At 37.3% G+C, this 27324-nt stretch overlaps 1 protein-coding gene and 1 pseudogene across 15 annotated transcripts in view; one reads left to right on the top strand and one right to left on the bottom strand.

Moving 5' to 3' along the window:
- Nucleotides 1-27324, bottom strand: part of SPAG9 (sperm associated antigen 9) — a 146669-nt gene that overhangs the window by 41979 nt on the left and 77366 nt on the right. For 7 of the 14 annotated variants that reach the window (XM_017972649.4, XM_008997359.5, XM_054256260.2 and 4 more), the window contains 6 exons: nt 26502-26543; nt 15575-15782; nt 14562-14661; nt 8998-9119; nt 1495-1552; nt 202-354 (listed from right to left, as the gene is read on the bottom strand). In XM_017972649.4, coding sequence (XP_017828138.1) covers nt 202-354; nt 1495-1552; nt 8998-9119; nt 14562-14661; nt 15575-15782; nt 26502-26543 — 683 coding nt within the window. The remainder of the gene's footprint in view (nt 1-201; nt 355-1494; nt 1553-8997; nt 9120-14561; nt 14662-15574; nt 15783-26501; nt 26544-27324) is intronic. The other 7 variants (XM_017972652.4, XM_017972654.4, XM_078374172.1 and 4 more) reach the window with 1 other exon arrangement.
- Nucleotides 6150-6989, top strand: LOC108591819 (cyclin-dependent kinases regulatory subunit 1 pseudogene; annotated as a pseudogene). Its single transcript, XR_013535863.1, has one exon. The product of XR_013535863.1 is annotated as a cyclin-dependent kinases regulatory subunit 1 pseudogene (transcript).

Genomic DNA, 27324 nt, shown 5'->3' with positions numbered 1-27324 from the left:
AATATTTAGATGACAGGCTAGTAACGAGCAGGGCCTGCTCACAGCAGAGACAATGGGCTAGGGCACTTCACCCTCTCCCAGGCAGTTCTTGGCCTTCCAGGCTTGAGTGGACAGAAGGTCTCAGTCTCAGGGTTACATGTGTAACCCTTTGTGGCATAACCGGCCAAGAGTTTGCTTTAGAACAACATGGTTAAAACTTACTTCCTAAGCTCTTCCTCCAATTCTTTGTTCTTTTCCTCTAGCTTCAGTTTGGCTTGTTTCACAGCTTCCAATTCCCCTTGCAGCACATCTTTCTCACAGGTCAGTTCATCCACTTTTGCTATCAAATCATTCTTCACTATGTTCAAAGCATTTCTAAGAAACACGCATTTCAAGTGCATCATTACAAGTAAATATTCTTTCCATCTTTCAGCCATTCCTTTGTAGACTAAAATAACTGTACAACCATAAAGATGAATAATTTAATACTTCAAGACATTCTACCTGATGTTGCTTGTAGATAAATGCAAAAAGAACACAAAGAAAGTCTAAGGTTTTACTCATCTCATTTACCAAATGGATAAAACAAGACAGACCATCAATTACTAAAAAGTGGGAAGATTAAATTTTAAAAATAGCATTTATAAGGTTACTATTGTTATAATTTCTGAGAATATATTACCCAATCAATAAAGTAAAATTATTTACTGATGTTACTTTTAATAAATAATGAGAAAACAGTCTAAATTGGAAAGTCAAGACAGTCTAAGCTAAAGAAGAAAATCAGAGATCTAATTTCTTTGGGTATAGTGTGCATAGGACCTTATTATAACTGCATTCTGTCTTGGATATACACAGATGTTTCAAAGTTGCTCTGACACAGCAAACTGACAAAGGAACCCAGTCTGCTTTTCCACATGACTGGGGATCTGTTCTCTAAATGTGCCTGAGGGCTCAAGACTCCACAAATTGTACCCAAGAATGGACAGCTATGAAAGACAGCTCTGAAGAGGAAGGCTGCATATACATCAAAACATCTGTGTGGAAATAAAAGAAACCCCAGGAGAAGAGATAAGAAAATAAAAAAATGAGGGAGCAAAACGAGTGTAAAACAAGGACAGACACAGAAGATTAAGAAAAGGCACGGATACTTATGGAGTGAAAAGGAGATGAAAATGTTTCTACAAAAAAAAAAACAGAGCAAGGAAACATAACCATCAGGGCAATGTAGGTGCCAACACTGTGTGTGTGTGTGTCTGTGTGTGCGCGTGCATGCGCATGCGTACACTCAGAGGAGGGGAACAAGATGGGACAAGAAGATTCAAGGCAATGTAAGTCCCAACATTACGTGTGTGTGTGTGCATGTGTGCACGTGTGTGTGTGTACACTTAGAGGAGAGGAACGAGATGGGACAGGGCGATTCCATTAGTATTATGTTAAAATGATGAAGTGTCATTGACTTGTACAAGAAGAAAATTCTTTATCTTCTGTTGCTAAAATTGCACGTATACTTACTTGGTTTCCAACAGTTGTGTGTTTTCTAATATAAGATTCTCAACTTCCCGACCCATTCCTATCAAAAGAAAAAAGATAAAGACTTTAAAAATAAATGCATCAATAATTATATGCATTTAAAATATAAGCTATAGTCACAAATTTTATCTTAGAAATTTTAACTGTCCTTTATTAATCTTATTTTGACTATAATTTCATTTGATGTATCTACTTTAATAGATTATAAAATTATAAATAATTATTCATTACAAACAAGGCTAAAGATTTTGTTGGCCAATTTCTTTTTTAAATCTGGTTGGCTTGCTAGAAAATGTGGCAAATTTTTAATATCTGTTAGTCTATATTTTATTTTTCAGATAATATTTCAAAAGGATCAAGACTTTTCTACCAAATATTCTAACATTCCAACATTACTTAGGGGAAAAAAACAAAAGCATTAATATGAATCGAAATTGTTTCTAAATCACAGCTGATCTTGTAGGCTTTTGCCTAAAAATTAGACCTTATTAATTGAGAACAGGCAGAAACAAGGCCAAAGAAAGACAGAACCCCCAAGGCAGATGAAACCTTACCAAAGAAATTATGGTCTTAAAGCCCATGCATTCCATGTAAAGCAAAAACAAAGAACAAGAAATGTTTTACATAAGAAACAGCATGAAAACAGATTATTAATCTATAAAGTTTTATACATGATACGAAAAACATCTGGAATCACAATGTTATGATTTAATGCATAATGATGTGCAAAAGACAGAAATAAAGATGATTTCCTTCATTCATGAAGATGCTCTCTGGTATACCTAAAAAATGATTTACCAATTATTCCTCACAAAAAAATCGAATATAGTTAGATTGAAAATCTTCAATCAATAATACAAACTTTCCTTCAAAGTGCCACCTATGAAATAATAATGTTCGGTTATCATTTGAGTGGCTGTCTTTGATCATGTTTGCCATTTTAATGACTAGTGTAAGATAGGCATGTAGAGCATCTAATCCAAGATCCAGTGGAGTGGTCTTCACGGAGAAGAAAGTTATTAATTTGCTTCTCATAAGAAACTGAAAAAATGAAATAACACACTAGGGAATATCACTCAAAAAACAGAAAATCAAAGGAAAACAAAAAAAAGAAAACCACCACTCTCTCATCTCAAGGAATTGCAAGCTAATAATGTTGGAAAATCACATACAATGGAAGAAGTAATATTCATAACCCAAGTAAACAGGAAAGAAATCTTTCTAAAGAAAACTACGTAAGACAAAGGAGTTAACATGTCCCTTTATTTTAAAAAAGGCAATTTTCCAAATGATTTAAAAATTACTTAAAACAAATACACAACCTAGAAATGCTACAAATTCTGTGCACATGGACTCATATTTTGTCTATATTCTAATTTTCTCAAAGATCAGGGTGCTTACACCAGGAAGAATTAAATATCAGGAATAGTAGCTTACTTAATCATTTCCTTATGTATTATCCACACACTGAAACCAAACCAAACAAAACAAAAATCACAAAAAAGTTTCCAAATTCTAACTCCAAAATGATCTTTGGCAACATATTTGCTTTAAATACTACCTTTTTATTCCCCTTTGTAGATACAATGGCTGGAATGTTAACTTTTTAATAAAGCTACAGAGACAGAAGAAATAAGAGTCTAGACTGGTTGAAAAAGTTTATATGATAACTATGTTTGCTATAAACTCTCAAGCACTTAGATAAGCGTGAAAGCTGAAAATATATGAAAGGCAAAAAAACATCTGTGCAGAAAAAAATGATGAGAAAGCATTAGATGAGAACAGCAGCCAAGAACACCTAGCTTAAAAGCAGTAATTTTAAAATATTCAAAATCATACACACCAGAATATTCCCCTAGGTAAGCAGCCCAAGAGAAAAATGAATGAGAATCTCAATTAGATTGTTTTCAGAAAGCAAGAACTAAACTCATGTATTTCAAAATGAGGGAGGAAACAAAGAAATTGACAAGATGTAGAGAAATCATTAACTAAACACAATGAAGTCTAAATATTTATAAAAAGGAAAAATATCAAAATGTGTACTACAGGAAAAACAAACCCTATAATATAGTTTCTAAAGTTTACATTAGCCAGGAAGACAGTAGACAAGACAGATATTCTGTAAATTGGAGGGTATGCAGGACATTTGTGAAAAGATACAAAGTCCTCAGTGGGTTTAGAAAATTTGCTGAATGATACATATATTATCCTACTCTGCTTGCGAGTCTTCAGGTGCATGTATATACTACTACTGGGTCCTCGCCAAACTGTGACTCAGTCTGTTACACTGTAATATGTTGTGAATTTCCTTGTACTGTACTTTTATTGTTAGTCTTCTCCACAATAGCAACAACATTTTTAAATTACTGTTAAAAGATTAACTGGCAACATACAGAATTTACTCTTAAGGGAAAACACTACAAAAAGTCGTGAGGATACCAAATGGGAACATATCATGGTACCTCTGAGTCTGTATGAGACCGTGATAAAGTAGAAATAAAGCCTTTCCAAGATGGCCAATAAATAAATAAATAAATAAAGTTTACATTTATACATTCCCAACTAAGAGGTATCTTAAAATATGGTTTATAAATTGAGTATGTAACCAGTAAGATTATCTAAAATTTCATTTTGAAATGATCAATAAAAACTCTTTATTAGAAAAATATAAAGTAGTCTAATTTCTATTCTAGACTTTTTTTTTTTGTCTTTTCTTTTTCTCAAGACTTGCCATCCAGTAACATCTATTCAAGACTTGAAGCACAAACTTAGGTCTAATACATTTGGAAATTTTACTTATTAAAAACAAGCAAAAAAAAAAAACCTGTCTGGCTTAACACTGATACTCAAGCTAGGTCCATAGATGGGTTTCAGAGTTATATGGTAATCCCTTGAGAAGATGCACAATTTTATGTAGTTATATATGTGCATTTTTACAAAGGTACATTGCTCTCTTACAAATTCCCCTATAAAGAATTTTTAATCTCAAAAGGAGAAGAATCACAGATTTTGAAGTGAAACAAACCCCATCAGAACTACTTAGCAAGCCCATTCACTTAGTTGCTAAGTGCTAAAGAGGCAACAGCGAGCAAAGACACAGTTGTCTCAGCCACACTGAGCTTAGAGTCTGTCCAGGGAGACAGGTACCTAAAAAAATGACAGTAAGCATGAAGAGCTGTATAATAAAATGCAGTGTCATGGGAATACATTTCAAGGACAACTAAGCTTTAATTAGGGGATCAAAGCAGATTTTCTGGAGGATGTATCACTTAAGCAAGGCAAGAAAAAATATATATACATATGTATATATTCACATGCACACATTTAGGAAAGGGAACAAACAAACCTTGGTGATTGGCTGTGAGGGAAAAGTGAGAGGTGCAGGATGGGGAGCTATTCATTCACTGAGACAGTGGCTGTTGACCCCAGAGCAGCCTTAGGGTACAGAAAAATAAAGATGACAAACTGAGCTTTATGCATGTTAAACGTAAAGCCCTACAAGTCATCTTAGCTTAGGGGTCTAGTATGCAGTTAGGAAATAATAGTCTAGGGCTTTAGAAAAAGATCTGGGGTGGAGATTAAAACTTGGGACATGAAAACCGAGAAACAATGAGAGCAAACATGATTTCTCAAAGTATCAGGCCTAGGACAGGAATGCTGATACCTGAAAGATGAGCAAAGGAAGCAGATCCTGCTAAGATGACTGAAAAGGTAGAGTCAGAGACAGGAAAGGACACAGGCAAGTTACTATCACGGAAACCCAGCAAAGAGTTTTAAGTAAGAAAGCTGAGGGATGAGATACCAATCAGGATAAAGGAAAAATTGTTGAGATTATTTCTTTTAAATTATTAAAATCAAAAAAAGGTTGTGCTGGCGTGATGGTGCATGCCTGTAGTCCCAGCTACTAGAGAGGCTATGGGCAAAAGGGTTCCTTGAGCCTAGGAGTTCCAGGATAGCATACACAATGTAGTGAGATCTTGCCTCAAAAAAAAAAAAGGGTAGTCTAAGTACTGAGTCCATATATAATGATTCAAATTTGCTAAGTGCAATGGCACAATCTTGGTTCACTGCAACCTCCACCTCTCGTGTTCAAGCAATTCTCCTGTCTCACCATCCTGAGAAGCTGGGATTACAGACGCCCAGCTAATCTTTGTAGTTTTAGTAGAGATGAGGTTTCACCATGTTGGCCAGGCTGGTTTCAAACTCCTGAACTCGTGATTTGCCCACCTCAGCCTCCCCAAGTGCTGGGTTTACAGGTGTGAGCCACCATGCCCAATAGGATATTATTTTTAATTGATTTAAAAGAACATAGTTATTTCTAAGTACGATGTGGCTTCTAAATACTTTATAAGAAAAGAAAAGTTTGGGGCCACCAACCTTACAAGTTATATTACTCATTACTGCATTATAAGGTAACACAGTATACAAATTATATTCAAAAGTACTTCATTCTTAATACAAACAGGCAGCATAAATGAATTTTGTGGGGTGATGTATATTGATTCTGGGGAATTTTACTGTACTGAATATAAATTTTTAAATTCTTCTAACATTTTTTCATCTGCCCCTCAATTTTGCCACGGAGTTAGTTTCTTAAGCCAATTATGTCATAAAAGAAACTTTTCAGGTATAATTTGGTGTGAACTAAACTTAAAATGTAATATTAAATATAAAAATAGAGTATTCCTTAAGAATTAAACTTTTGGCTGCTGGGAGTTGCTTGGAGGTTGGCGGCGCGGGGCTGAAGGCTACCAGACGAACGATCATGTCGCACACACAAATTTACTATTCGGACAAATACAACAACGAGGAGTTTGAGTATCAGCATGTCATGCTGCCCAAGGACATAGCCAAGCTGGTCCCTAAAACCCATCTGATGTCTGAATCTGAATGGAGGAATCTTGGCATTCAACAGAGTCAGGGTTGGGTCCATTATATGATCCATGAACCAGAACCTCACATCCTACTGTTCCAGCGCCCACTACCCAAGAAGCCGAAGAAATGAAGCTGGCAAGCCACTTTTCAGCTTCGAGCTTTACACAGCTGTCCTTACTTCCTGACATCTTTCTGATGACATTATTGTGTTGCCTTCTTGTTTCTCACTTTGATATTTAAAAGATTCAATACAATGTTTGAATGTGCTGGTAACTGCTTTGCTTCCTGAGTAGAGCCACCACCACCATAGCCCAGCCTGAGGAGTGCTCTGTGGACCCACAGCCTCAGCTGAGTGTGACCCCAGAAGCCACAGTGTGCTGTGTATCCAGAACACACTTGGCAGATGGAAGCATCTGAGATTAAGACCATGGCTGTTACAGGGATCGTGTAAACTTGTTTTTGTTTTTTTCTGCCGGTGTTGTATGTATGGTGACTTGTGGATTTATGTTTCAGTATACTGGAAACTTTCCATTTTATTCAAGAAATCTGTTCATGTTATAAACCTTGATTAAAAAGGAAGTTTTTATAATTAAAAAAAAAAAGAATTAAACTTTCTTAGCCCTCCTTGAGAAATGCAATTCATTCAATTTCTTCCCAAGTTTTACTTAAACTTTAATGGTGACAATCCCTTTCTGTCTAACCATACATACTTATATACTTTCAATCTCTCTCTCTCTTTTTTTTTTTTTTTTTTTTTTGAGACTGAGTCTCGCTCTGCTGCCCAGGCTGGAGTGCAATGGCCCAATGTCAGCTCACTGCAACCTTCACTTCCCAGGTTCAAGCGATTCTCCAGCCTCAGCCTCCTCAGTAGCTGGGATTACAGGCCTGTACCACCATGTTGCACTAATTTTTGTATTTTTAGTAGAGACGGGGTTTCACCGTGTTGGTCGGGCTGGTCTCAAACTCCTGACTTCGTGATCTGCCTGCCTCGGCCTTCCCAAAGTGCTGGGATTACAGGTGTAAACCACCACACCTGGCCTCAATCTCTCTTACTAGATATTTATTTATTTATTTTTATGAGACAGGGTCTGGCTCTGTCACTCAGGCTGGAGTGCAGTGGTGCAATCAAGGCTCACTGTAACCTCTGCCTCCTGGGTTCAAGCCATCCTCACAGCTCAGCCTCCCAAGTAGCTGGAACTACAGGCTAACTCCACCATGCCTGGCTAATTTTGGTATTTTTTGCCATGTTGCCCAGGCTGGTCTCCAACTCCTGAGTTCAAGTGATTCACTTGGCTTGGCCTCCCAAAGTGCTGGGATTACAGGCATGAGCTCTTGGGCCCAGCCTAGATAGACATTTAGATAGAACTTGTGTTTTCCTCTAAAAACACTGCACAATGTCAAGGACATACCTGGCAGTCAATAAATTTAACACAAAATAATGCAAGCAATGTAACTCCACTCCAACGTCACTCCACTCCAAAGTGCTTTCATTTAAAACTTTCATGATCACAGGCACATGTTCCCAATAATTATCCTAAAGGGCAATATCCCTGTACCACTAAGAAGTTGGGGTCATTTTAAAAGGCATTTACAAAATCTTTTGAGAACAGTGTAGTCTGTACTATAATTATACCAAGAGACAAAAATTTTTTTGTAGCTTAGTATCTCCAAAGGTATATATTTTTAATTCTACACAGTTTTTAATTTCTGTTGGGTCTTAAGTTACAAGGAAGGTATACTAAAACTAATTCATATGAGCCAGAATCTTGCACTGAAAGGAACTTTAGAGATCATCTAGGACAGGGGTTGGCAAACATTTTCTATAAAGGGCCAGACAGTAAATATTTTAGGCTTTAGGTTACAGTTGCCTACTCAACTCTGCTGTTGGTAGGCAAAGGCAATCATAGACAATAAGTAAATGGTGGTGGCTGTATTCCAACAAAACTTTATTTACACATACACACAGGAGGTCAGCTGGATTTGGCCTGTAAGTTTGCCAGATTCCTGAACAACAGTCCAGCTCCTTTATTTTACACACAAAGAAATTAAGGTCCAAAGAGGTTAAGCTGCTTGGCAAAGGTCACCAGATAAATAGTGTAAGAACCAAATGCAATATTCTTTTCAAACCATGTATTCTTCTAGAACACAAACTTTAAAATAATTATATTTCCCACAGAGCTGAAACATAATATACTCTGTGAAAACTTAGAAAAGTCAACTGTTACAATTTCTTAATTAAAGTCAACAGAATGTAATGAAATTAATGTAAATCAGAAAATAGCCATCAATCCATACACACACACATACACACCCCACCATGTTCGTATGTGTAGTTATCTGTTTTGGAATATAGTAGGAGTTCAATAAATTGTGTTGTATGAATTCAAAATATAAATTTAAATGCAATTCAGTTTTAAGCATACCCATAAGCAAAGGTACTTTCATTTAAAACTTTCATAATCACAGGCATATGTTCCCAATAATTATCTAAAATGGCAATATCCCTGTACCACTAAGCAGTTGGGGTCATTTTGAAAGACTTTTCAATTAAATCATTTTAAAAATCAATTTTAAAAACAGTATGATACTTCTTCAGATGAGCTATCATACCTAGTAAATCTGCTCCTTCATCCACATCTCCTATTAGGCCTGAGCCAGCTGAAGACAGTTCTTCAAAGAGAGATTCTGTATTGCGATCAAAAGCTTTGTTCTCTATGCCTTTGGTGGGAGTGCTATGTAACAAAGAACAACAAAACCAAATCAACAAATAACAAAGACTTTTTCCGACAGTGTTAAAATGAATACAATAGGCTAAACTACATAGGAATTTCTTACCTATAATTTACATTTACAGAAAATATAACTTAAAAAGATTTCTCAAAGGCTTCCTAAGAAGTTCTCACTAAGCTCCACAGAGATAGCTGGTGAAGAAATTACAGAATATTTTTGTTGTGTGATCCCAGAAAACACAGCAATAATGGCAGCTCCTCTGCTCTATACCAGGTGCTGATCTAAGTGCTTTCCATAGATCACCTACATGACAAGAAGGCAATTATGTATGTAAAAGATGGTTAGAGAAGCATTTCTCATAGTGGCAAAAACTGAAAAGACCTAAATGACCATTAATAGGGGACAGACAAGTTATACACATATAAAGTTAAAAATTTTAGCTTTAAGATTAAAAACATAAATAGAGCTTTATAAACTAAATAAACTCATTGTACAAAGGTTGTTTTTTAGATCAAGTTGCAAAACTGTATACACTATATTCCCTATTTCGCTGGGGTGTATAGGGGAATGAGGAAGTATATATGTTTGTGCCTGAATACTATATTAATAGAAAAAAACTCTGTAGATCATTTCTAGCTAAATATGGTGTATCACCTAGTAACTCAGAAACTTAACTAAAATGAAAGCTAAGAAATTAAAAAGATATACACCCAAAAGGACAAAGAGAATAGAAAGAGAAACTATAGCAGATAAAATGTGAATAAAATTCTGTAAGATGGAAACAGATGGGCAAACAGTAGAAAGTGATTCAATAGACCAGAGAAAGCTGAAACCTAAGCCACTGGGGTTTAGGGAGAAGAATCCCTGAAAGGCCTAGAACTTGAAGGTACCAGCAACTGCAGGGAGAGCATGCAGGGAGGAACAGGAAACAGAAGGACAGGATTAAAAAGAAAACTGTACAAGAGGCAGTACAATCCTCCAGAACACTGAGACCTCCCTTCTCTTGGCACAGTTCCCTGAACAATGGAAGCCAAGTTTAAATGTTATAGGCAGCAAAGTGGAGAATCAGCATTATTTACTCAAGTACGAGTAAAACAGCCAGAGTCCTACAAGTCTAAAGACCTCTATTATAAAAGAAAGGGCCCAAAACAAAGAGGATGTGACAGAGACACTAAGAACAAAAAGAGACAATTCAGGCAGCAACGACAAAAAACCAAATAACTCAACTTCTTCAGAAGAAATGTTGCATTAGTAAAACAGCAAGATGGTATAAAAAGTACCAACCAAGAAAAAAAACTTAGAAAAAAAACCAATGAGGGTTTTAAAAAATCTGCCAATAATTAGTACAAAATAATAAAGATAGGAAGCAGGGAAGAAAAGAAATTATGACAGTCACTCCAGAATGTTCAATACATACCTAATAGGTGTTCCAAAACGAGACCAGAAGTAACAAAAATAAGAAGAAAGAATTTCTCAGAACTGGAAGATAGGAATTTTCAGATGAAAAGACTTATTTCATAAGATACAAAAAGACCCCCACACCAGGCACAGCATCATTAATTTTTTAAAAAATCAAGAAAATGACAGTCTTAAAAGATTTCAGAGAGTACATAAAAATAAGAAGTCAAATAGCAACACCCTGAACTCAACATGAAAATAAAGCAATGTCTTTGCAATTCCGAAGGAAAAAATCTCCCAACCTGTAGTTCTTTATCCAGCCAAACTATCAAGTATGTCTTCTTATGAAATTTGTCACAATCAAGCTCACAGTGATTAAAAAAGAAATTTACTTGTCTTGTACCTTTTGCCCAGAAACCTAGGAAGTTTAACATTCTATCAAAACAAAGGCATAAGAACCTAGGAAGGTTAACATTCTATCAAAACAAAGGCATAGAAACAGGATGATGTGGGATCCAGGAAACAAAAGATACAACAGAGGAAAAAGGTGAAAAGAATTCCAGGGATGAAAGTGAGGGCATATTCCAGAACCAGAGCAAACTGACAGCAGTCTCAATTAAAGAATGGGAATAGAAGGCTGCAGGAGAATGAGCACCAGGAAACAGGTTTTGTGTTTGGTCATATTGGTAACTTTTACATTTATGAATTGCATAGTGTCTGCCAATGATTTAGTGACAGATCCATAGAAACGTAAGGAAAAGAAACAAAATAACCGAAAGCTTTATTAATTTCGGAAGAACAGAAAGTTGTAAAAGAAATGAAATGGGCTGGGCACAGTGGCTCATGCCTGTAATCCCAGTACTTTGGGAGGCTGAAGTGGGCAGATCACAAGGTCAAGAGTTCCAGATCAGCCTGACCAACATGGGGAAACCCTGCCTCTACCAAAAATACAAAATTAGCTGGGCTTGGTGACAGGCACCTGTAATCCCAACTACTCAAGGAGGCTGAGGTAGGAGAATCCTTTGAACTTGAAAGACTTGAGAATCACTGAGGGGCAGAGGTTGCAGTGAGCTGAGATCGTGCCACTGCACTCCAGCCTGGGAGACAGAGTGAGACTCCATCTCAAAAAATAAAAATAAATGAAATGTAATTATAATCTGTGACTAAGTAGACTTGCAGATTAGTTTTATGACTATTAGCAGAATCTGAAATGTAATAATATTAGGAGGATAAATGGATGGTGGTTTAAGCATTATATCCTCATTTTCTACTATAGAAAGCCAAAAGCTAGCATCACAGCCTTTTTCAACCAGGGTTCCTTACTTGATCCACAGAATACAGAAAAGGATTTAAGTGACTATTTTCTCCATTCTCCCAAGGAAAGTATATACCTAGAGTCCTATTCTAGATGCATAGAAGCACAGCTAATTCATTATACACAAGGGATGCTTAGGGCATTAGGACTACATTTTCTCACAGAATCTCAGCTGAAAAGGGGAGGAATAACAAGCATGTTATTTAAGATATCTGAAGACAGACAGCATGAGAGAGAGCTAAGAAGTGATAGAGTCATGCACCCTTTACCCAGAAAGCTAGTAAGGATATGCTCTGTCAAAACAAAGGCATAAATCAAGGAGCAGGGTGATTGTAGGATCCAGGAAAAAGAGTGGTGACAGAATGAGAACCTGTCTGAGAGAGAGAGAGAAAGAGAGAGAGAGAGAGAGAGAGAGAGAGAGAGAGAGAGAGAGAGAGAGAGAGACAGAGACAGAGGGTTCTGGATTTGAATCCCAGATCCACCTCTTGTTAGCTTGGTATCTGGGACAAGCTCTAAGTCTACTTGAACAAGTTCTAAGTCTCTTTATTTACAAAATAAGGCTAAAACCATCTACCTCATAAGGTTATAATTGGGATCAAATTATATAAAATCATGATGAAAACAATATTAGTTAACATTTACTGAACAGGGCATTTTGCAATGATTTATCACATACTGATTCATTTAATCCTCACAACCATCTGAGGTATTAACATAATGCTGTTTTCTAGATGAGAAAACATACCTAAGATTCAAATCCAAAACAGGATTTGAACCCATGCAGCCTTACACTAGGGTCTATGCTTTTAACTGCTACAGCATACTGAACAATGCTTAACATGGATCAATAAATGGCATGCATTTTTATAGTCATTAATTAATTAAAAGATAAACTTTATGGAAGAAGTGAAAAGAAAGGCAGTAGCTCCTATCTGATATTCTTGAGCATCAATGTATTCTGGATAATCCTGATTAGGATGATATCTAATCTCTCAGTACTTTGGGAGGTGGTGGGGGGCAGGTAACTTGTGCTCAGGAGTTTGAGACCAGTCTGGCCAATGTGGTAAAACCCCGTCTCTACTAAAAATACAAAAAGTAGCCTGGTGGGGTGGCACACACCTGTAGTCCCAGCTACTTGGGAGGCAGAGGTGGGAGAATTGCTTGAACCCAGGAGGACAAGATTGCAATAAACCAAGACAGCACCATTGCACTCCAGCCTGGGTGATAGAGCGAGACTCCATCTCAAAAAACAAATAAACAAAAAAAGGGGGTGATATCTAACCATTTTCTTCCTACCACTAAACAGCCTTCCCATGTAAAATGAGATTAATATCTTCCAATAATGAGATTATAGTTCTCGAGATGGAAGTACATTCTCCCTTCCTGATCTGGGGGAAGGTACAAAATTTGTTCAAACTTTTTTGTTTTGTTTTTTAAATTACATTTATTTAGCATATGTACACATAAAAAGAAATTGCCTTCTGAACACACCCTGCAGAAAACATGCCCTAACCCAAGGCATGTGTTGGGGGAGGGGCACCAGTCCCAAGTTAGTAGCTGGGCGATGTAATCTCGAGAGTCACAAGCCCCAGTCAGAAGAGGACTGGACTGAAGTGTCAGGCAGGCTGGAGTCTCCTGACACTGGCCCTAAAATAAGCATGCTCTATAACCAAAGGCCTGTTTCATGCCCTCAAAGTAGCACTGCAGCCAGCCCAGCCAGGTCCACTCTGTTACTTCCCTTCACCCCTGCTTGTTGGTTTCCTCAAGTTACAGAAACAATGGGATATGTCTTGGCTGTCTTTTTTTCCCTTTCTGCTATAGTTTGAATATACACTATAAAACTCAGTTGTTGCCAATGTGATACTATTAAGATAGGACCTTCAAGAGGTGATTAGGCCATAAGGACTTCTCCCAGGTTAATAGGACTGGGATTCTTATAAAATAATGAGGCTTTATCCAGTGTTCAGGGTTCACTTGTCCTTCTGCTATGTAAGGACATAGAGTTCCTCCCCTCCAGAGGATGCAGCAACAAGTCACCAACTTGAAAGCAAAGAGCAGCCCTCACCAGACAACTCACCCTGCCAGCACCTTGATCTTGGCCTTCCTAGCCTCCAGAACTGTGAGAAAATTAATTTCTGTTCTTTATAAAATGGCCAGGCGCAATGGCTCACACCTGTAATCCCAGCAATTTGGGAGGCTGAGGCGGGTGGATAACAAGGTCAGGAGTTTGAGACCAGCATGGCTAACGTGGTGAAATCCCATCTCTACTAAAAAAATACAAAAAAAAAAGATTAGCTGGGCATTGTGGCGGGCGCCTGTAATCCCAGCTTCTCGGGAGGCTGAGGCAGGACAATCACTTGAACCTGGGAGGTGGAGGTTGCAGTGAGCTGAGATCACACCACAGCACTCCAGCCTGAGCAACAGAGCAAGACTCCGTCTCAAATAAATAAATAAATAACCAAGCCACTCTGGTATTTTGTTATAGCAGTACAAAATAGACTAAGACACCATCCTTCCTACTTATGCACCTAATCTGTGATGCTGCAAAGGTAACATTTCACAAAAAATATAAACCATGTACAGTGTCCAGTTTCAACAACAGAAATTAGAATCTAACACCAACATTTCTTCAACAAAACATCTGAATCCATTTTATCCAGTCAGAGACCAGAGAACAGTGTTTATGGGAGTTTGGGGGAGGGAAGATGTCTTCATCCGACATTTATTTTACCTTGAACCTTTATATCCACTGAGATCTTTGTCCATATCCAACTCAGGAGTAGATTCAATGATCGCTTGAACTTCTGACTTCTCTTCATTTTCAGCAGGGGCTTTAAAAAGGACATGATGAAATAAACAATACATACATTAAATAGTACCCCAATATAAAAATCCTGTTGTTTTTATGGTTGTAAAGGTATCATTTGAACATTTTTCAAAAATGTACAAGACTGGGTTTTAGGAAACACAGCATTAGACAATATGTCATATGTTCAGTTAACAGTTCATATCAAAAACTAATAAGCAAACTAAGAAAGTTTGCCTTTGTGTTTTGTGGAACAAAGTGCAATGTATCCAAGGTCCTGCTTTCATTCCTATTTAAAAAATGGAATTTAAAGAAACTAAAGACAAAGACTAAACTAAGATAGGGGACAGAAATGAACTGTCCTCCTATCTTTTAGGCTCTCAGACCTGGCCCGCAACTCCTGGCCCCAATAGTTTCTCTCCAAGACTATTAAGCATTCATTACCTCTCTTAAGCTTATTTACAACTGAATACAATTAAGTACAGTCTCCTCTTGGTATCCATGGGAGATTGGTTCCAGAACCCACCAAAATACCAAAATCCATGGATACTCAAGTTCCTTATATAAAATGGCATTGTATTTGCATATAACCTATTAATATCCTCCCATATACTTTAAATCATCTGTAGATTACTTATAATACCTAATACAACATAAATGCTATATAAATTGTCATAATGTACTGTTTAAAGGACAATAATAAGAAAAAAGTATATGCATGTTTAGTACAGGTAGAGCTTTTTTTTTTTTCCCAAGTATTTTCAATCTACAGCTGGTTGAATCTACAGATGGAGAACCACAGATACAGAGGCCCAACTATATCTGCCTATTTTATAAATACAAAGCAGGCAACACCTGCAAAGAAATATTTTCTCATACCCACATTATCTGGGTTTACTGAATACTTTCCTAATAAGTAAAGAACCACGGTCACTCACCAGTAGATACATTTCTAGTTTCTTGGGCTACCTGTACTTCAATGTGTTTGCTTATCTCTGACTTATTTGGTGTATCTGTAATCTTCACAAATCCTTCATTTTCTTCCTTTAATGGAGTATCGGGAGGAATTGTTGCCACATCTGAATTAGCAGTTGATGCTGGAGTGGTAGCTTTAGATCCGCCTTGGCTAACATCAGAAAGCTCATCCTACAAATAAAAATAATTTAGAATAAAATTTTAAATGACATATTTACTCTAAGCCACATTAAATGGGGTAAGAAATAAACCTACTAGAGAAAGTTCTATTTTTTAAAAATAAATACAATAAAGAGCCACTGATTATCAAGAAATTATCTCTCTAGTCCCTCTGCAAATAATTGGGAAATATTTAAGTAAATCACATCTTTTCAGATGAGATTTTTCTAAACAGAAAATTTGAAAATAAAAGAATTATTACCAATAAAACTATACATTAATGTCCACATCATTCTCTGTAATAGCTGCTCTAAAACAGCAGGAGAATAACCAAATTCTTAATCTCGGGGTTTCTTTGTAAAGTGTGGTATTAAAACATCCTGCATCTAAATCCTTAGAAGTACTTAAGGTGCTTGCTAAAAGGGCAGATTCCAGCCACACACATGCCTGTAATTCCAGCTGAGGCGGGAGGATCCCCTGAGCCCAGCAAGACCCTGTCTCTTTAAAAATAAAAAAAGGAAAAAAAAAGAGAGAGGGAGGAGGGATTAACGAGGAGAAGACAGAGTCTAAGTCCAACTCAAGACTTAATGTACCAAACTTTAGGCATTGAGAATAGGTAACAAGCAACCCAGGTGAGTTACGTACTCATTGAAATTTGATTACTATTACAGGATCTAATGATAGGTTTCAAGAGGTATGTGCAGACTGAAACTGCATGCAAAAATTTCAAGAGGTATGTGCAGACTGAAAACTGCATGCAATGCAAAAATGTGTTTTTCGGGGAAAAGAATCTATAGCTTTTATCAGATATTCAAAGGGGTTTGCAACTTCAAATTAATTAAAAGCAACTGTCCAGTGGCTATCAAGAATGAAGCTCTTGTGGAGCACCAGGTTTTAAAAAAAGAGAACCTGACAAAAAGTTTACTGTCACCACCACCAGTAATAATAATAGTAATAAGGATTAGGGTAAATTAAGTGAATTTATCATTCACTAAATGCATGACCTTGGGTAAGTTACATATTCTTTCTATACCTTTATCATCTATAAAATAATGATGTCTACTTCATAAGATTACAAATTATTCTACATTATGGCTTAGCAATGTGTTTCACACACACTAAGTATTTAAAATATTAGCTTTATTATTATAACAGTAACTATTTGTATAATTATAAATAATTATATTTTATTTATCATTATATTTATAATATTATAAATTATATATACTATATATAATTCCCTTAAGGGAGTATTGGTAGGAATTATTGCCACATCTGAATTAGCTGTTTATGCTGAAATTGTAGCTTAAGATCCACCTGTGCTAACATCACAAAGTTCAACCTACGAATAAAAGTAATTTAGAAAACATTTTAATTGAGTAATTTATTCCAAACTACTTTAAAAATGAGTTAAGAAATAAACTTTTTTTTTTTTTTGGCCCAGCCTGGGCAACCTGGCGAAACCTTGTCTCTACTAAAAATGCCAAAAATTAGCCCAGCATGGTGGTACATGCCTGTAGTCCCAGCTACTGGGGAGGGTTAAGGCATGAGAATCGCTTGAACCCAGGAGGCAGAAGTGAGCTGAGATTGTGCCCATGTTACAAGAATTCCCATTCTTTTCTTTTTTTACGACTAGTCAAGTGCAGTAGTGAGAAGGGGGTAAAGAGTAGAACAAAGAGTTCGATCTGTAACTGACTGAGAACAGAGATAACTCACTACTTTCAGACTAGCCATGAATTCCCATTCTTAAAGGTTTTGAAGGTAATACACATTAAAAAAATATAAAATAAACAAACAGTCTATATTTCTGATAAACAGTGTTGATAAAAGCAGTTAAAACCCATTAAGACTGTGGATTCAGAAAGCCCTAGAGAATACTGAGTTCATCTATATGAGAAAGCAATATGCCTTTGAAACTATTTTGCAAATAAATAATTTTAGGCCAATCCCGGAATTGTCATTTACCTCTTTACATAGAGACATTATTTCTTCTTCCTCCTTATTATTCCAGGCCCCTCACTCCCTCCAAAACCCAGATTATTTTTACCTTAGAAAAAACTGTATTTAGTAATTTAAAAGTTCACAACATATAAAGTGTGGCAAAAGCCCACTTTCCTAAATTCATTTGTGGATCTTGCAGCATGAAATAAAATAACCAGGAGATAGTCTAGATATCATGGGATGAAAAGAAAAAAAGAAAATAACCAGGAGAGAGCTGAACCTAAAACAGGAAAGGGACCATGATAACTCAGCAATCCCAAGGTTTCAGGCGACAAGGAAGTGGTGAATCAGGATCTACTTAAAAGAAAATGATGTTTTCAATTTATCCTAGGCTATCCAAATAACATGAGATTTGCTTATCTGTAACTTACTTCCCTCTTATACTTACCACATAAAAATAGTTTAAACTCTTTAAAAATAGCTCATTGTGTGGGCTGTACTTCTGACAACTAGATCTCAGGGATACAGTATGAGAGCAGAAAAGGGAAAAGCTCAGATTTTAGGGAAACCAGGTTGTTGTTGTTTTTTTGAGATGAAGTTTTGCTCTCATTGCCCAGGCTGGAGTGCAATGGCGCAATCTTGGCTCACCACAACCTCCACCTCCCAGGTTCAAGTGATTTTTCCTGCCTCAGCCTGCGGAGTAGCTGGTATTATAGGCATGCGCCACCATGCCTGGCTAACTTTGTATTTTAGTACAGATAGGGTTTTTCCATGTTGGTCAGTCTGGTCTCAAACTGCCGAGCTCAGGTGATGCACCCACCTCGGCCTCCCAAAGTGCTGGGATTACAGGCATGAGCCACTGTGCCCAGCCTCGAAACCATTTTCATAAGAGGTCTTTCTCCTTGGTATCCCAGGCAGTCGGGACATAAAACTACTAAGATTAGCAGAAAAGCACTTTGATGGGAAATTGGCCACAGCATTTGGCCAGAGGCATGATATTCTTGTACTATCCCTCACTAACTGCCTCCAATTAAAGATACAATGAGACCAAGTGCAGCCACTCGTGTGTAATCACAGCCCTTTGGGAGGCCAAGTTGGGTGGATCACCTGAGGTCAGGAGTTTGAGACCAGACTGGCCAACATGGTGAAGCCTTGTCTCTACTAAAAATACAAAAATTAGCTGGGCATGGTGGCGTATGCCTGTAGTCCCAGTTACTTGGGCGGCTGAGGCACAAGAATCACTTGAATCCAGAAGGGGGCGGAGGTTGCAGTGAGCTGAAATCATACCACTGCACTCCAGTCTGGGCAACAAGCAAGACCCTGTCTCAAAAAAAAATTAGCCTGTTAAAAAATTAAAATATTCTTATCTTGTCGTTTTATTTCATTAAGTTGGTCTTCGACCTGTAATATCCTTTCTTCTGCTTGATCCATTCGGCTATTTAAGCTTGTACATATTTCACTAAGTTCTCGTGTTGTATTTTTCAACTCCATAAGTTCATTTGTATTCCTCTCTATATTGTCTATTCTTTTCATCATTTCATCGACCTTTTTTTCAAAGTTCTTAGTTTCTTTACATTGGGTTAGAACAAGTTCCTTTAACTCCCAGAAGTTTCTTATCATCCACCTTTTAAAGCCTACGTCAGATAATGCAACACAGTCCTTTTCCATCAGGGCTTGTTCCGTTGCTGATGAGTCCTTTTCCATCAGGGCTTGTTCCGTTGCTGATGGGTTCTGATTTTGAGTATACTCGGCCTTCTTAGACTGTTTTCTTCCCTTCATTGTAGATGAACCGCCTTTCTAATTAGGTTTCTGAGTCGATGTCCGATTTATTGATTCCCAGTGCTGGGATCCGAGCAACCCACTGTGGCGGCCTAAATAGCAGCGATAAGACTGATGGTGCTCTTCTGCCGGGGAATCTCTGGTCTGGCTTCCCTCTTGAGTCCGCAACAGGTGGCTCTGACTTCCCGGAGCTCCAAACTCCGGTCAGTAGGGGAAGCAGTACCGTTTGCTCTGCATGAAGAGCTGCTGTGCCGAGGGGCTGGCAAAACCGCTGTGGCGGCCACAAGAGTCGTGCTGGCGACCCGTGGGGCTCTTCCACTGGAAATCAGCTGATCCGTGAGTGACAAAAATTCGTCTAAAAGTGTGGCGTCGTCTCGTTCTCTGAGCTTTCACTGGGAGCTACAATCCCGAGCTGTTAGTGGTCGGCCATCTTGGATCAATCCCACCAGGATTTTATTACCACCAGGCCTGCTTTACGAGAACTTCTAAAAGAAGCATTATACATAGAAAGGAACAACCAGTATGAGCCTTTCTAAAAATACACCAAAAAGTAAAGAGCATTAACATAAAGAAGAATTTACATCAACGAAAGGATAAAATAGCCAGTTAATATCAAATGGCAGTAACCCTCCCTAAATTTAAATCGACTAAATCCCCCAATCAAAAGATACAGACAAAATCTAACGGTATATCCAAAGATATACATAGACTCAAAATAAAGGGTTGGAAAAAAACTTACCAACCAAATGGAGAGCAAAAATAAATAAATAAAAAGCAGGAGTTGCAATTTTCACATTTGATAAAATAGATTTCAAAGCTACAAGGATACAAGGGTAAAAGGATTAATGTAATAATAAGAGATCTTAACACCCAGATACATAAGACCCATAATGAGATTTAGATTCAACGAGACAGAAAATTGATAACGATATCCAGGACTTGAACTCAGATCCAGAACAAATAAACTCAATAGAGCTCTCCATTTTAAACACACAAAATATACATTATCCACTTTGAACACACAAAATATTGATCGGCCATTATTGATACCCATTTTAGGAATGAAGTAATATTCCTGTTCTTTTTCCCTCTTTTTCTTTCTCCTTTTCCCTCTTTTTCTTTCTCCTTTTCCCTCTTTTTCTTTCTCTTTCTTAAAAAAAAAAAAAATTAAAATATAATACTTTTGGTCAAATGTATGCTCATAAGATAATACAATCATGTGCCACATCCGCATAATGACGTTTTGGCCAATAACAGACAACATACAGTATACATGGTGGTGATCCCATAAGATTAAAACAGAGCTGAAAAATTCCTGTTGCCCAGTGATGTTGCAACTGTCATAATATCCTAGTGCAATGTACTAGGGTGTTAATAAAACTACTGCACTGCTCGGAGTATAAAAGTATAGTACATACAATTCTATACAGCATATAATACTTGATAACGACAAACAACTATGTTACTGGTTTATGTATTTTACTATACTTTTCATTGTTAGAGTATACGCCTCCTTCCACTTAAAAAAAAAATAAAGTTGATTATAAAACAGCCTCAACAACACAACATATCTACAACCATACGATCTTTGATAAACCTGACAAAAACAAGCAATGGGGAAAGGATTCCCCGTTTAATAAATGGTGTTGGGAAAACTGGCTAGCCATGTGCAGAAAGCAGAAACTGGACCCCTTCCTGACACCTTACACTAAAATTAACTCCAGATGGATTAAAGACTTAAACATAAGACCTAACACCATAAAAACCCTAGAGGAAAATCTAGGCAAAACCATTCAGGACATAGGAGTAGGCAAGGACTTCATGACCAAAACACCAAAAGCATTGGCAACAAAAGCCAAAATAGACAAATGGGACCTAATCAAACTCCACAGCTTCTGCATGGCAAAAGAATCAGTCATTACAGTGAGTCGGCAACCAACAGAATGGGAAAAAAATTTTGCAGTTTCCCCATCTGACAAAGGGCTGATATCCAGAATTTACAAAGAACTAAAACAGATTTACAAGAAAAAAACAAGCCCATCCAAAAGTGGGCAAAGGAAATGAACAGACACTTTACAAAAGAAGACATACATGAGGCCAAAAAACATATGAAAAAATGCTCATCATCACTGGTCATTAGAGAAATGCAAATCAAAACTATATTGAGATACCATCTCATGCCAATTAGAATGGCGATCATTAAAAAATCTGGAGACAACAGATGCTGGAGAGGATGTGGAGAAATAGGAACACTTTGACACTGATGGTGGGAGTGTAAATTAGTTCAACCATTGTGGAAGACAGTGTGGCGATTCCTCAAGGACCTAGAAATAGAAATTCCATTTGACCCAGCAATCCCATTACTGGGTATATATCCAAAGGACTATAAATTATTCTACTATAAGGACACATGCACACGAATGTTCATTGCAGCACTGTTTACAATAGCAAAGACCTGCAATCAGCCCAAATGCCCATCGATGATAGACTAGACAGGGAAAATGTGGCACATATACACATGGAATATTATGCAGCAATCAAAAACAATGAGTTTGTGTCCTTTGTAGGGACATGGATGAACCTGGAGAACATCATTCTCAGCAAACTGACACAAGAATAGAAAATGAGTAGCTCACGCCTGTAATCCCAGCACTTTGGGAGGCTGAGGTGGGCAGATCACGAGGTCCAGAGATCGAGACCATCCTGGTCAACATGGTGAAACCCCGTCTCTACTAAAAATACAAAAAATTAGGTGGGCACAGTGGTGCATGCCTGTAATCCCAGCTACTCAGGAGGCTGAGGCAGGAGAATTGCCTGAACCCAGGAGGCAGAGGTTGCGGTGAGCCGAGATCGCGCCATTGCACTCCAGCCTGGGTAAACAAGAGTGAAACTCCAGCTCAAAAAAGAAAAAAAGAATAGAAAATGAAATACCGCATGTTCTCACTCATAGATGGGTGTTGAACAATGAGAACACATGGACACAGGGAGGGGAGCACTACACACTGGGATCTGTTGGGGGGAATAGAGGAGGGACAGCGGGGGATGGGGAGTTGGGGAGGGATAGCACGGGGAGAAATGCCAGATATAGGAGAAGGGGAGGAAGGCAGCAAATCACACTGCCACGTTTATACCTATGCAAATATCTTGCATGTTCTTCACATGTACCCCAAAACCTAAATGCAATAAAAATAAATAAATAAAACAGCCTCAAGTAGGTCCTTCAGGAAGTACCCCAGGAGAAGACACTGTCATCAGAGGATATGACAGGTCCATTGCCCCCTAAAAACTTTCCAGTGGGACAAGGTGTGGAAGTAGAAGATACTGACACTGATGAACCTGACCCTGTGTAGGCCAAGGCTAATATGTGTGTGTCTTGGTTTTTAATAAAAAAGTTTAAAAAGCAAATATATATATATATATATATATATATATTTTTTTTTAAAAAAGACAAAAGCTTATAGAATAAGGATATAAAGAAAACATTTTCATATAGCTATACAATATGTTCGTGTTTCAAGCTAACCATTATTACAAAAGTCGAAAAGGTAAAAATAATGTTAAAGTTTATAAAGTAAAAGAGTTCTAGTAAGCTAAGGCTAATTTATTATTGAAGAAAGAAAAAAATAAATAAATGCAGGGTAGTTTAAGTGGACAGCATTTTATAAAGTCTACAGCAATGTCCAGTAATGCTCTAGGCCTTCATATTCACTCACTGCTCTCTCAGATTTGCCAAGAGCAATTTACAGTCCTGCAAGCTCCCTCCATCCATGGCAGGTGCTCTATAGAGGTAAACCATTTAAATCTTTCATATTGTATTTTTGCTGTATCTTTTCTATGTGTAAATACCATTGTGCTACAACCGCCAGCAGTATTTGGTACATGCTGTAGAGGTTGCTGCCTAAGAGCAATAGGCCATACCATGTAGTTTGGGTGTGTAGTAAGCTATGCCATCTAGGTTTACGTAAATTCACTCTGTGATATTCCTACAACAAAATCACCTACCTACACATTTCTCAGAATGTATCTCAGTCATTAAATGACACATGGCTATATAGGCCAACAAGGGAAAATTCTTATGAGGTCCCAATTGAAAATCATTTATTATGAATCATTCAACGTAAAGTTCCAGGGGAGCTGCATATTGTTATTTCACATTCAATCTGTGGCTTCTTGAGACTGCAAATTCCTATTTCATATTAGGTCACGTGCCAGGTTGTGCTGTTTTGGCTAATAGTTTTGACTGCACATGACCCGTAGCCTATCAAATCCTATTGTCTGACATCATTAAGATACCTTTTTCAATGGCGTGAGTGGTGTCAAACACGGAGATTTCCACAGTTGTCAAGTCTCTTTCTAACATATTTATTTTACAGCCCCATTTTCCCCTTTAGAGCCTTTAAGAAACTGCCACATTGCAGTGTACATGTCACTACAGAATGTTCACATAAAGCAAGTACAAGATCTGGAACTGCATATAAAAGAATGGCATGCCTGTGCATATTTAAGTTGTGCTTTGAAAAAAAAAAACAGATGCAATTCAAAGATAATACACAAATGGCCAAGAAGCATATAAAATGATAATCAACATCACTAATCACTGAAAAAATGCAAATCAAAACCACAATGAGCTATCAGCTGGCCCCCATTAGGATGACCACTATCAAGAAAAAGAGGATATGAATATATCAGACACTTGTGCATTGCTGGTAGGATTGTAAAATGATGCAAACACTCTGGAAAACAGTATGGAAGTTCCTAAAAACATTAAAAATGGAACTACCATATCATCCAACAATCTCACTTCTGGGTATGTATTCATAAAAGCATTATTCATAACAGCCATAAGGTGAAACCAACCCAAATGTCCATCAACAAACAAAATGTGGTATATACATACAATTGAATATTACTCAGCCTTAAAAAGGAAGGGAATTCTGTCACATGCTATAACATGAATAAACCTTGAGGACATTATGGTAAATAAAATAAGCCAGTCTCAAAAAGACAAATACTACATGATTCTATTTAGGTGAGGTATTTAGTATGTGAAGTCAAATTCATAGAAACAGAAAGTAAAATGGTAGTTTCCAGGGGCTGGAGGAGTTGGAAAGGAAGTTATTATTTAATGAGTTAGTTTTAGATTTGCATGATGAAAAGTTCTGGCACTCTGTTTTACAATATGAATATACATAACACTACTGAACTGTATGCTTACAATACTGAACTGTATACTTAAAAACAGTTAAGATAGTATTTTTTTTTCCTCACTGTATTTTTTTTTCCTCACTGTGGAGACCACATCAGAGCTCATAAGATGGTAATTTTTGTGTGTTTTTACCACACACACAAAATAAGTGTCATTACTTTAAGTTTCACTTGAGATACTGTAGTAAAAGCAATCTGGTCTTTGAGTCATTTTCTTATGGGTTTTAAATATCATGCTAAAAGTCTATAAGCTCTTCAAAATATTTTCAGTTGTTCCATTTATCATCAAATGCATCATGTGCTCAGTGCTATATAGAATATATATGTCATGTATTATCTGACATTGCAGCACAATTATTTTCTAACTCACTATAGACTATGTTTACAACTAGAGAAAATAAACTGTTTCATTAAGGACAACTTACAGACACTACATGCCAAAGTAGTGTTTTCCTGAGTAGCCTAACTTCTGAAATAAGCTAAACAAAGGCAAGCAACTCTGCTACGTAAATTTGTCTCTCAGATTTGAAGATTTTAAGCCAAATGAAAATAAAGACAAAATTACAAGCAAGTAACTAGCCCCACATAGAATCTCTCACTATTAACACAAATCACCTTATAATTTTATACCTACATTTCTTTCTCCCCAAGTAAAAGTAAGTCTCTAAAGCACTGGTTCTTAAAACTCTTTTGATTTACAGCTATGTGGCATATGTACATGCATTCTTCTGGAGAGTTTCAAATAATTTGATTCCTAAGAGTCTGTCACCCAAAGAGAATACTAAAAACCATAACTTTAGATACTCACATTAAGGTAAAACACATCTAAGTGTAAATAGAATTGTAGCTTCAAGAGAATTCAATTATTAAAGGAAAAGTATGAATGTCCTAACACCGAGTACATTTTGAAGGAAGAGGATATTTCACTGCCGATGCTAGAGAGCTTCCATGGACCCAGGTCAACCCCTGACCTAGCACATAGCAGAAAGTCACAGATATCTTGTTATTCTTGGTGCCCAGCACATCAAGCCTGAAATGTAGAGGCTTATTTATTTATTTAAGATAGAGTTTTGCTCTATTGCCCAGGCTAGTGACAGTGGTACCACCTTGGCTAACTCCAACCTCTACCACCCAGGTTCAAGCAATTCTCCAGCCTCAGCCTCCCAAGTAGCTGTGATTACAGGCGTCTGCCACCACGCCCAGCTAATTTTTGTATTTTTATTAGAGATGAGGTTTCACCATGTTGGCCAGGCTAGTCTCAAACTCCTGACCAAGTGGTCTGCCTGCCTTGGCCTCCCAAAGTGTTAGGATTTCAGGCATGAGCCACTGTGCCCAGTCTGTAGTAGGCTCTTAATAGACATTTGCTGAATAAAGCTGAATGGTGCCCTGACTGAAGATGAAGAACTCTATTAAACTAAAGCAGCAGCCCATAGTAAAATGTCACACTAGGCCATATCCAGGACACATACAAGTTACATATATTATGTCCTGAGGCAGATATTTCTGGAAAGTATACCATTACATAGAGCTGGATAAATGGAAAGAGGCCAAATTTCACAGACTTTACTTACATTTTCTTTCCTTTATTTAAAAATGCTTACTTTGGGGAAGGAATAAATTACAGATTACAGTAAAGCCCTGACAACCACTGTAATGGAAATAATTTTCTTTTATATTTCAGCGAATTACATCAATAGTCTTCGAAACTGAGCATTTAATGTCTTAAGAATAGCAGTTGAGGAAGTAATTGATAGTTAATGACTTTAGTGTATTTTTTTGCAAAATGTTAAGAAGCACCATTCTCACCTCCTGTTCTACAGCCTTCAGAGGTTCAGGACTATGGCTGACCTAGGAAAAGGGAAAATTATAAAAGAGAAAAAAAATTATGTGTTTACTAGGTTTTAACATAGCTGTATCTTTGGCTTGCACTATCTCCCAGGATATAAGATTCATCTATTATCTACCGTGTTTAAAATGAATGTTTGCAGCCATTGTTTTGTTTTGACTTAAGCAGACCTTAAGACCCTAGTTTAAGTAATATCGCGGTTCAGAAGCCACCACTTGGATCAGTGTCTATTATTTATCATCATGCAGTCCATTATTTAACATTTTTTTCTGCTTACACCACTTTATGAAATCTTCCTGAGATTTATTCCCATCCCTTCGACTATTTAACATACTAATATTCCAGTGCAGCATACTTAGAAATGTTTATCACACCTCCTTTCTCTTCTATCATTACTGAATCAGTTAGATAACACTAATGATCAAAGGATCACTAAAATCTAAATACTTTTTTTTTTTTTTTGAAACAGACTCTCACTCCTATCACCCAGGCTGGAGTGCAGTGACACAATCACAACTCATTGCAGCCTCAACTTTGCAAGGGTTGGGTGATTCTTCCACCTCAGCCTCCCAAGTAGCTGATATTACAGGTATACCCCACCATGCCTGGATATATTTTTATGTTTTTAGTAGAGACTTGGTCTTCCCATGTGGCCCAAGCCAGTCTCGAACTCCTGGGCTCAAACAATTCACCCTCCTTGGCTTCCCAAAGTGCTGAGATTACAGGCATGAGCCACGTGCCCAGTCCCAAATTCTTTTTCATAAAAATCTATTTATTCATATT

This window comes from Callithrix jacchus, chromosome 5, assembly GCF_049354715.1.
Source record: "Callithrix jacchus isolate 240 chromosome 5, calJac240_pri, whole genome shotgun sequence".
Classification (NCBI taxonomy): domain Eukaryota; kingdom Metazoa; phylum Chordata; class Mammalia; order Primates; family Cebidae; genus Callithrix; species Callithrix jacchus.
The sequence above is the reverse complement of the archived record's forward strand: the minus strand, read 5'-3'. Positions and strand labels throughout refer to the sequence as shown.